This window comes from Canis lupus, chromosome 1, assembly GCF_048164855.1.
Source record: "Canis lupus baileyi chromosome 1, mCanLup2.hap1, whole genome shotgun sequence".
Lineage (NCBI taxonomy): Eukaryota > Metazoa > Chordata > Mammalia > Carnivora > Canidae > Canis > Canis lupus.
This window is the reverse complement of record NC_132838.1, coordinates 50517400-50529445: the sequence shown is the minus strand read 5'-3', so window position 1 is coordinate 50529445 and position 12046 is coordinate 50517400. Positions and strand designations below refer to the sequence as shown.

General features: G+C 35.8%; 1 protein-coding gene across 5 annotated transcripts in view; it reads right to left on the bottom strand.

Moving 5' to 3' along the window:
* The window catches only part of MAP3K4 (mitogen-activated protein kinase kinase kinase 4), a 110870-nt gene that overhangs the window by 79071 nt on the left and 19753 nt on the right, over window positions 1-12046 (bottom strand). The window contains exon 1 of one of the 5 annotated variants that reach the window (XM_072829971.1): window positions 3674-3788. The exons of the other annotated variants lie outside the window; for them this stretch is intronic. Within the exon in view, the coding sequence (XP_072686072.1) occupies window positions 3674-3687 (14 nt within the window). The 5' untranslated portion in view covers window positions 3688-3788. Of the gene's footprint in view, window positions 1-3673; window positions 3789-12046 lie in introns of those variants that run through there. 5 annotated transcript variants of the gene reach the window in all.

The following is a 12046-nucleotide window of genomic DNA, read 5'->3' as shown; positions in this document are numbered from 1 at the left end:
AGTTTACTGGGCAAGCAGTATACATCAAAAGGAGCTAAGCTAATTTTGAGGCTGCATGGTTGGTTCGTATTGTAAGAGCCATTTAATTAATAAGTCAATTGATCTATATTGTCAGCCTATTGTTGAACATTTACCAGCTAACCTCCAAGGAAGCTGCTGTGAAAACTCATACTTATCACTAGTTACTTCTTCATTGATTCAGAGTACAAGATCTTTATAAACCTACTGAGTATTCGTTTTCAAGACAGACTTTCTTTTTTAACTAAATTTTATTTCTTTTTCAAACAAAAGTAGATTAGGAAAAGAAAAGTATCTCCCATGGAAACAAACAAGAACTATCCCCTCACCCCTCAATCAGACTCAAAGCTCTATGAGGGCCGGGACCCCATCTATCATTTTACCACTGTTTCTCCATTGTCTGTCCTGGTGCAGATTACGTACCCACAACTACCTACTAAACAAGTGAATCTGTGAGGCAAAAATGTTATCTTTGATACTTTAGACTTAATCATTATCCAAAATCTATTAAAATACAATCACAAGTATTTGAAGAATGTGATTTTTTTAAAGGCTGCAAGAACTAAATGATGGTTGATTTCTGCCATTAATATTATTGTGATTATGTAACCTAGGTGCCAAGATAACTATCTACTATCCAAAACAACTGCAATGGGGTATAAGGAATAATGGTTTGGGAATCAGATTAACATGGGCTGAAATTCTTATGTCCCACTCTTATTAGTGAGAATACAGGTTTTATTTATTTTTTCAAAAGATTTTATTTATTTATTCATTAGAGACACAGAGAGAGAGAGAGAGAAGGAAAGAGAGAGAGAGGCAGAGACACAGGCAGAGGAAGAAGCAAGCTCCATGCAGGGAGCCCAACACGGGACTGGATCCTGGGTCTCCAGGATCACACCCTGGGCCAAAGGCAGACGCTAAACCGCTGAGCCACCCAGGGATCCCCGAGAATACAAGTTTTTATCAAATTACTATAAATAAGTCTGCTTGCAAACTCCTTCATTTATTAGAAGCCTTCTTATCAAATGTTACTGGGACCTGTGGTTAGCCAGGTAATTTTAAAAATACAGGTCAAAAGCATTAAAAATAAAACATGAACACTTAAACTGAAACATCTCTGGTGGCTGGTTACTTTGATGGCCTCCCAGTATTCACACACCTTTCTATAATCACCTCCTCTTCACCTGGGGTGACCCTGTGCCTGCTTTACTAATGATACATAGTAAAAGTGACACTGGGTCAGTTACAGCTGGGTACTTCAGGGGAGGCTAGCCACCATGTAAGAAGTCCAACTGCTCTAAGACTGCCACGATCTTCGAAGCCCAGCCTAGCCAGGTGGAGAAGCTGCATGAAAGAGAACCTAGCTAGGTCAAAATCTTGTTGAGCTTCCAGCTGACAGCCAGCACCAACTTGCTAGCTTGTGAGTGAGGCTATTTTGGACCTTCCAGCTGTCCCTGAACCCAAGCCAACATCATGAGAGGCAAAAGAACTACTCAGTACCATAATAGATAGTAAATGGTTTTTATTTTAAGCCATTAAGCTTTGGTGTGTCTTGTTAAATTATATAGATAACTACCACAAATATAAAATTTAAAACATTTACTTTTGCTGTAAGCCCATGAATGAGATTAAATCCAACAGCACTTTGATGAGGGCCACAGCCTTGTTTTGTAGTATGGGTCCCTGAGAGAAGTCATGGGTCACAAACACTGCAACCAAGTGTAGTATCTACAATCTACACTATTTCATTAAAATAGAACAAGAATCTAAAGACTTCCATGGAGCAATTTTTCTGGATTTTCATGATTTTTCTTTCTAAATGTTAACAACTCTTTCCTATGTCTATTTGATAGCAATTTTCTTCTTGTGACCTATCTTGAGGCTTTCCAAAGCACTGCAATTCCAGTTATATGGAAATCATAATTCTCTCTTGTATTCACATTTCATCTATTTGTATAAGAGTTTGCTAAATTATGCAATAACAATTAAAACATACAGTAGACCTATATAGATTTAGGAACAAACAAGGAACTCTTGATAAGCATATATTTTAATTGGTGGAAAAAGAATGGCACGGGCATTCCAGATAGTAGCCTATTAGTCATAAGCAGTCATGATGCTGTGAGCATCAGCAGATATGTTTTATAGAAGAAATGGACAGGGTCTCATCTTGGAAAGGGTTAAGTGGTTGCATGGATAAGCCCTGCCTTAGATCTTCTGGCAAAAGTCTTTTATGTCACAGATTTACACAAAGTAGATTTTATCACTCCTATACTAAGTAGAACAAAAAAGAACACAAAGACTAAAAACAAATATATATAAAAAGAACAGTTACTCCACATGGATATATCCTGCTCATCATTAAGAAATAAAATAATTATATACTTTAAAAAATATATTTTCAGATGAAGGCTTCTGGAAAATAAAGTCTTATAAAACCACATAAACAAATGTAACAAAATGCTTTAAACACTTCATATTATCATCTCTAACTTCTGCTTAAGTAGAAAACTACTTGAAAAGAACTAGAACCAAAAGAGAAAGGGAAAGAAAGAGAGAGAGAAGCTCTAGGTATTTAAATACATAGGAGTCATGTTACAGCTTGCAAGACAAATGTGATTATTCCTGTTATTTCTGCAATTTTGCTGTAAAGAGTTGAGGACTTAAAAACAAGAGTGCAAAGAATAAGATATTTTCAGATGCACTTTCTTATTTTTTACCAGTTCTAATGGCTTCAAAGATACATATATATATATATGTATATATATATTTTTTTCCAAAACTCTGCAAATCAACACTAGATCATATGTATACAGATTAGCAAGGAGACAATCAAAATGGAACAAAAACCCTTCTGAGATGCACTTCCTTGAGGCCTTTCAGCCATACAACAAGTTGTACAGGGGGAATGCTCAGGGAGCAAGGTGGGAGGATGTCCTTTCAACACAAGAAGTGAAAATAAGCATGTCAGTCTTGCTGTGAATGCATTTGATGATGAAATGCCAATGGAAAAAAATTTAAAGAAAGCAACATAAAATAAGAATGCTAATTCATTCAAAAGGTTGTTTTAGGCTTAACTAAAGACAACTGTGGGGCTTAAGCAGGAAAAGTTGGAAGACGAAAAACTGGATCAAAGCTGGGAGGAGAAGCAAATGGTCTTCCACCATGCCAAGTGCACACAAAACATTACAGAATTTAGGGAGAAACAAGAAAAATGTTTAAAACTTCAAAGGTAGGCAAAAGAATTATGATGTTCCTCTACCTACTCTCACAAACGAGAACATTTTTTAAATTCCTTTGTTCTAAATTGAATTTATTTGTTGAAAACAAATAAAACACTTCCCGTCATGAATTACTCCCTGTCATTCTTAGAAATCAAGTAACGGAAGAGCTACTTACTGTGGGAAGCACATGAGCTGTCTGAATCTCCTTAGCTCAAGTTATCTTTCTTTCTAATTCGATTTTTTAAATAGTTAACTATAAATATGCCCTATGACACACACACACATTCAAAAGATGAACCCCACCTGTTTGGGGGGATAGATCTAGGAAATACAAGCATATGAGATCTATTCGCCCAGGTTTTCGGTGGCATAAAATGCAAAGAAAAGTGAGGAAAGCAATTAGACAACTGGGACATAAAATCTCTTACCTCTGCTTTGACATCAGCACAGAAAAAGCTCATTTATCTGAGATCAGATCTTGGTTTCCAACATCATGATCCAATTGAAGAACCAGGACTCACTGGAGAAATGGCTGAGTCCAGGACCAGAGCGAGGGGAAGATGTAATATGAGCTTGGAGCACCTTGTAGTGCCAGCAAGGAAGGAAGTGCTCAAAAAACAAAAAACAAACCAATGAGAGTACTTTAGAAGGACATAGAAGCAGAGCTCCCACTGGCAAAAGCTGGAAAAATTTGAGCCACAAAATAAAGATACAGAATTATATCCAATTATAACAATGAATCCATGAGTCTATAGTGATATAATTACTAAAAAATAAATAAATAAATGGGAAATGGGACAAGTCTCTTGTACAGAAGAAAATCCAAATAATTTATGTAGAAACTCCCCTCTCAAGGAGGTGGAGTTTAACTCCCCACCACTTAAGTGTGAACTTCACTTTTAGTGACTCACTTCCAAGGAGTAGAGAGAGCATGGACAAGTAGAGTAAAAATGTTAACTGTATAGTAGAGAAAACTGACAAAACATTCTCAGCCTTCAGCCAAGTGATCAAGGTTAACAGCATCAGCATCAGTAAAAAGTCATGCTGAGAACATGGGCCCTGATACGATGAGAAAGGCACTTCATCTGTGTGGCCATCCTCCCAAAACCCGTAACTCTAGTCAAACCATGATAAAAACAGCAGACAAACCCAAATAGAAGACTAGTGTACAAAACACCTGATTGGCACTCCTTAAAACTATTAAAGTCTTCAAAAACAAGGTGAGAAAGAGCTAAGGAGACGTGACTACATGTGATGGGATATCCTGGATGGGGTCTAGAACTGGGAAAAGAACATTAGGGGAAAATGAACAAAATCTGAATAAAGCACAGAATTTAGTAAAGAATATCGCATCGATACTGGTTCACTAGTTGTGACAAATGTACACAGTGAGATTTAACAAAAGAAGAAATGAGGCACTATCTTTGCAATTGTCTCTAAACTATTCTATAATAAAAATTATTTTAGAATTAATTAGTTACCTTAATAATGTTGTATGGGACAGTTACATGATAATGCTGAATAAATGACATTACTGTACAGATACAAAAGACTAAGAACCAGGACTAAATGAAATTTTTAGTATTATTTTAAGCAATTCTTTATCAATATAACTGATGACTGTGGTTGTAAAAAAATTTCAAATAATAGGTGAAGAAATGCCACTTAAATTAGTAACTTCCAAAATGGGGATATGCATCATATTTCTATTTGTTTTTAATCAGCTGTATAATCTGTTACATAGCAATGAACAATTTCCATTCTAACAGTGTAACTTATGCTACCACTGGATCCTGAGTTCTGACCATTTACCAGGCACTATGCTAACTATCTTACATAATTTCACTTAATCTTTGACAGAGCCTTATGAATCCATTTTAGGATTATTTGCCCAGAGGGCCAATTCTCATTGATGATGAGAGGTATTCATCATCAAATACCTATTATACACTAGGTAGTCAATTAGGCACTTTACAAATGTTAACTCATTTAACCTTCCTGATGACCCCCAAAGGTACTATGGATATCTCTAATGTATATAATAGAAAAAACAGTTGCAAAGGTAACTTGTGTGCTCAGGTGGAAAAGACCTGGGCCAGAACTGGAGTCCTGGTCTACCTCCACAGCACAGACCCCTCGCACCCCAAGCTTGGTTGCTGGGATGTCGGCCCCTTCCTGGTGGCAGACACGGAAAATTACTCTCCCTATAGAAGGATGTCCCTACCAGCTGGAGAAAGAGCATGGGAACAGCTCAGAGACTAGCTCTCTGCTCAGCTGCAGGACTCACATCTTTGCTGAAGTCTTTTAACCACTCCACATCTAAATTTCCTCGCCTATAAATAAAGGTGTTAGCCTAGCTAAAATATTGAGTCTCAATTAGCCTGGGGACACAGTATGACTACAATTTAAATGAAAAAAAGAAAAAGTGAGGGTTTTTCTTGCCCTTATTTCTGCATATAAAATAAAAGGCCTACCTCAAATCCTCTCTTTCAGGTAGCTATTCACCTTCTCTACCACGTCTAAGAATTACACCCTGTCCCCCCGTGGAACACTAATATATACTGGTCCTCTAACAGAGCATTCCTCAGATCAGGCTAGTGTTTTCATTCACTTTGTGTAAACCTGTGTGTGTTTTTGTCTAAAAAAGAGCATAGAGGGACAGAAAAACAAGCCTTTTAAATCAGAGAACAATATTTTGAAATTAGCAACTTTTTTCATTCAGAACAGGATTTTGTATAAGAGATGTGACAGGGGACAATACAAAAATTTAAATGTATATTATTTTATTCTTTGTTTTTGTTTGTTTCTCAGGTCTTTGTTTTAGTGATTGGTTTATTTAGAGTTAAAAATACCCATTAACTGTGTGTGTAGGTGTGTCAATGACACAATTAGCTCCTCCAAGACAATAACTGCGTCACTCATTCAACAATGACCCTCCTGGAAAGTGCTGTGCTAGGAGTTGGCAAAAAATACATCACTGAACGAGAAAGTCACCATTCTTGCCTCCTCCAAGCTTTCAGTCTATAGAAAGAACTAGATATACAGCACACGAGTATAGACCCCCAAGTCTTTAGAGTGTAGCGCTCAGTAAGGCTATCAAAGATTACAGAGCATACTGGTAGACAGGACCGAGCCTTGAGAACTGGGAGGAGGAGAACAAGGCGGCCTCTGAGATTCGAGAGCTCTGAAGGCATGACTGGAAGGAAGAGAGGAGACACAGGTGACAGAAGAGGGCAGAGCTCAGCGGAGTTGCTGAAAACTACAACGCCCAGAGCAGAGTGAACAGAGCAAACGTGCGCCCCCGGGAACAGGCAGCCAGCCAACCACGCTGCCCCCTTGTCCCGACAGAAAAGTGCCGCTGGATGGGCACTAAGTAGGGGACAGTCGTGAGAGAACCTACCTTTCTCTTCTCGGTGTCTACCCTATCACCATCCGCTACTGGACAGGCAGACACAGAGGCACGGTTCTCTAACGCCATGCAGACTTTTTCACACACAGGCTATTCACACACTACTCAGTCTCAAAGTCAATCGAAACAACTCTTCTGTCTATACTATTTTAATAAGCAAGATCAACTCATTGGTTAGGGGCCAAAAGAGAAAAAAAAAACTTGTTCACCTGAGAGAAACAATGCCTGTAGGGATTATGAAATCCTTAGAAATGGCACATTAACAACAATTAAAGCACTACCCAACACCAAAGATGTAATTAAAGATTTACACACACACAAAGTTGTCTCGTGAAAAATATAACTTTCTCCTAATTAAAAACTATGTAAACTAGGAAAAAAATTAAATGAGTCTAAAACAATTTTAGGAGACAAAAAAATAAAAGCTCCTATTTTTAATTATATAGCTTTCTTCACTCAAGGGAACATAATTGGTAACTGTGGTTGAATATATAAGGCCAACGTGAAATTTACTGGAAATGTGCGACCTAAAAGTCCTGTGTATGCCAAAAATAAACACCACCTACAGCTTCAGAAAGAAATGTCTCACAGTATACAATTAAATGCAACATGTACAAAAAAAAATAGGAAAAGCCAAAAAAAAAAAGTTAACACATCAAATCTATATTACTTTATACTTCAACCACCAGACCATGAATCCCTGAACAATGAATGTAAATTTTTATTATGTGCATTTTTCAGGGGAGTCAAGAGTTCACAGTTTTCATCAGATTCTCAAATGCAATCTATGACCCAAAAAAGGTAGAGAAGCAATGACCTAGACAATATTTACCACACATCTAGCAGGGTTCTCTTCAAAATCCCTCATCCTGACATGTATTAGACACTCAAAGGATAAAGGTTTCAGATGCATAACTAATTCAAAATCAATATTCAATCTACAAGGTCACTTCCACAGTAGCCAAGAAGAGAGACAAATCCCTTCCCAACCACAAATACTGGCTTCACACAAAACACACTTAAAAATCACATGAATGTCATGAAGTGAACCAACTAATAAAATAATTTTCAATCTTTTTGACACACTTTTGTTGTACGTTTAGGATAACACAATCCTCCATACTCCCTGCAAAAGTGGTTAATTAAAATAAATTACATTTAATTTAGTAACAGTTAATTTAGGAATAAATAAATCCAAATAAATAAATAAATAAATTCTTAAACGGTTCATAATCAAAGCAATAACTAAATACAATAGAGGCAAAGCCTTTGGGGAAAAAAAGATTTTAAGTAAGCATGGAATATAGTGGTTTGGTAAATGAGAAAAATGGCAAACATTTCATGTAATACAATACTAGAAATGTGAGAGAAGACACACAAGAATAAAGTTATTTATAAGACTGACAAGGGTAGAAACTATAGAAGAACAAAATTCAAGCAGTGATTTTTTTTCCAGTGATGGTTGTCTTTGTATTTATCTTTCCTGGGGCTTACCAAATTTTTTTGAATCAATGAGTTTATAGTGCCCAAATTTGAAACATTTACAGTTACTTAATTTTTTTTTTCAGTTTCCCCTCTTTCTTTCTTCTTTCAGGAACTCCAAGTACACATATGATGATGACTTGATATGTTCTCATATGTTATCATTGTTCTGTACATTTTTCCTGGCCTTACTCTGTACTACATTTTGCATAGTTTCTGTTGCTATGTTCACAAGTTCAGTCATTTTTTTTTCTACAATGTCTAGTCTTTGGAAAATCCCATCTGGTGTATTTGTCATTTCAGATATTGTATTTTTTTCATCTTCAAAATTTCCATTTGGTCTTTTTTATATCTTTTTTTTCCCAATGTTCATGTTTCCCTTTAAATACCTGAATATAATTATAACTATATCAACAACTCTTTCTTCTACTTCTGTCATTTTTGAAATTTCTGGGATTGTTTCTATTGGCTGAAAGCTTCTCCTGGTTATAGGTCATCTTTTAGGGCTTACAGGCATGTCTAGTAATTTTTGGTTGGATGTTAGACATTATAATTTTATGCGGCTGAATGTCTACATTTTGCTGTTCTTTAAAAAGTATAGGAATTTTTTTTTTAAACAAGCTATTATTATTTGCAATTCCACTTTATCCTTTCAAGATTTGTTTTCAAGCTTGCTTCGGGTAATTTCAGACATGCCTTTGCTCTAGGAACAGTTACCCCACTACTAAGATATGAATCTTCCAAATCTTTATCACATGTCCCAAGTGATCAACACAACAAAAACTTTCCACTTTGACCAGTGGAAATTCAAGACCCTTCAAGCCCCATGTGAGCTATAGCAACCTTTCAGCTCACAATTCCCCAATGGCTCTTTGCCTAACCTTGCAGAGCTTCTATTCTATACAAGTGCATCTTGCATTCAAAGACTCAAGGGGGCCTGCGTAGATTCTGGTACTCTTTTCAATATCATTCCTTCCTCTCTAGAATTCTGCCCTCAACTTCCAACTGCCTCAGTCTCCCTGAATTCCAATCTGCTCCTTCAATTCAAGAAGACCATTCTGCTTTGCCTGGGATTTAGACTGTACCACAGCCTGGAACACCTTATAGGCAGAAAAATCAAGGTAATTATAGGGCGCACTTTGTTTCCCTTGTCTCAGTGATGACAATCGGGTACAGTCTTATCATCCAATGTCTGAAAACACTTGTTCCATATTTAAGCTTATGCAAAAAATGATAGATAGACAGGTTTATTATATAGCACTAAAGACAATATATTTATAAATTTTTAATTTAAAAATTGCTCTAGATTTTTTTAGTGTCATAATGAAATGATACACTATCTATAACATATATAAAGAGAAGCAATGAATGACTTTCAAAGTGACTAACTCCACAGTCTAGCTAAAGTATTTTATGATAGAATCATATAGCAATTACTTTAGGAAACAAAGAAGAGGGAAAATTTTGTTTACAGACAAAAATAATACAGAAAGGCAAACATCATCTCATCTTAAAGGTTAAAACATTTACAAATAGTCAAATCCAACCAATTTATTTTGTAGCAATTAAAACGCTCCCAGTTTCTACAATTTATATAAGATCAGAAAGATTCTTCATAGACCTCTAATTTTTAAAAAGGAATACAGAAGATCTAAACCTTCAGACTTAAAAGACAAAGCTGGTTATCACTTAAATATACAAATATACAAAAAATGACATACTTCTCAACTATAGATGGTACCAGAATACCAAACAAATATGTAGCATTTTTGACAGGTCCTTGATTGGGCTCATCAGAAAAACTATAAATAGTTTTATTACTCTAAGTTCTCCTGCCGAGGGAGAAAAAAATGATTAACAGAAACAAAATGCCACTAAATTTTTGTGACTACTTAAAATCACCCAAACAAAAGTTCTAATATATTAATACAAGAAGCCACTCAATTTCTGAAAGCTTACATTTAAGTATACAAATATATACCTCTCCTGCAAGAATAATTTTAATTATATTGAGTCTCAATACTTCTTTACAGCTTAATATTGTGTTGGTTAATCACTAAAACCTTTGCTGATGCCTTTTTCCTTATCTATGATTCTTTCCTCAGTGCATACACGACCTTTAAAAAGCAACCTACTCCCATGATATACTTCATTACTAGAAACTTATTGACAGGAATAATAAGGAACTGAGTATAAAATATACTGAAAATGTGTTAGCTACAGTTGGGAAAGTATTTAGAGATACCAATTTACCAATCAAATTGAAATTGAACTATTTACTCTAAACCATCCCTGAAATAAATGCTCACTAAAAATTACTATATCCTAAGCACTATTCTAGACACAGGGATATAAGGAGTTAAAAAAATAAAGACAACCAAAACAATCCTAGAAAAGACTAAAGTTGAAGGACTCGCCTTCCTGACTTCCCCTTGCAATTATTATAAAAGTTAACAACAATCAAGATACTGTGATTATCGCATACAACAGATACATAAATCAATGGAACAGAACTGAGAGTGCAGATATAAACCTACGCCTATGATCAAATGATTTTTGACAAGGTGCCTAGACTATTCAATGGGAAAAGAAGAGTCTTCTCAGCAAATGAAGCTGGGATAATCGGGTAGCTACACACGAAAGGATGAAGTTGGACCCTTAACTCACACTACATACAAATATCAATTTAAAACTTGATGGGATGAGCACTGGGTGTTATACTATATGTTGGCAAACCGAACTCCAATAAAAAAAAAATATATACAAAAAAATAAAATAAATGGATCAAAGACCTAAACGTAAGATCTAAAATTATAAAACTCTTAAGCAAAAGCAGAAGTAAATCTGTAAGGCCTCAGATTTGGCAATGGATTCTTAGATATGACCCAAAAATATGAGCAACAAAGGACAAAATAAAGTTGGACTTCCTCAAAATTTAAAATGTTTGTGCATCAAAGAATACTATCAAGAATGTGAAAAAGACAACCCACAGAATGAGAGAAATATTTGCAAGTCATGTATCTGGATAAGGGACCTATCAAGAATACACAAAGAACTCTCATAACCCAATAATAAAAAGACGGATAACCCAAGGGCACCTGGGTAGCTCAGATGGTTAAGTGTCTCAGATGGTCCTAGGATCAAAACCCCACATGGGGCCCCCTGCTCAGCAGGAAGCCTGATTCTCCCTCTCTCTCCCCTTTTCATGCTTGCTCTGTCTCTCTCTCTGTCTCAAATAAATTAAAAAAAAAAAAAAAAAAAAAAAAGACCGATAACCCAATTTAAAAAAGGAGAAAGGATCTGACTGGACACTTCTCCAAAGATATATAAATGGCTAACAAGCATCTGAAAGAATGCTCACCATTGTTAGGAAAATGCAAATCAAAACCATAAGATAGCACTTGACACCCATTAGGATGGTTATCAACAAATAAAATAATTACAACTGTGGGCAAAGATATGAAGAAATCAGAACTCTCACACACTGCTGGTGGAAATGTCAAAAGGTGCAGTCACACTGGAAAACATACAATGGAGCATTTGCAACCCTAGGTATATATCCAAGAAAAACGAAAACATGTGTCCACACAAACATTTGTGCACAAATATTTATGGCAGCATGATTCATAATGGCCAAAAGGCAGAGACAACTCAATGTCTATTGAATGATGAATAGATAAACAAACAGTAGTACTTCCATTAAAGAGAATATTATTCAGCCATATAAATTAAGACTGATACATGGTGCAACATGGGTGAAACTTGAAAACATTAGCTACATGAAAAAAGTCAGTCACTAAAAACCACATTATACCATTCAATTTATATACAATGTTCAAAATAGGCAAATATAGAGAGAGAAGGCAGATCAATGGTTACTCAGGACTGGGAGGCATGGGGATTTGAAGAT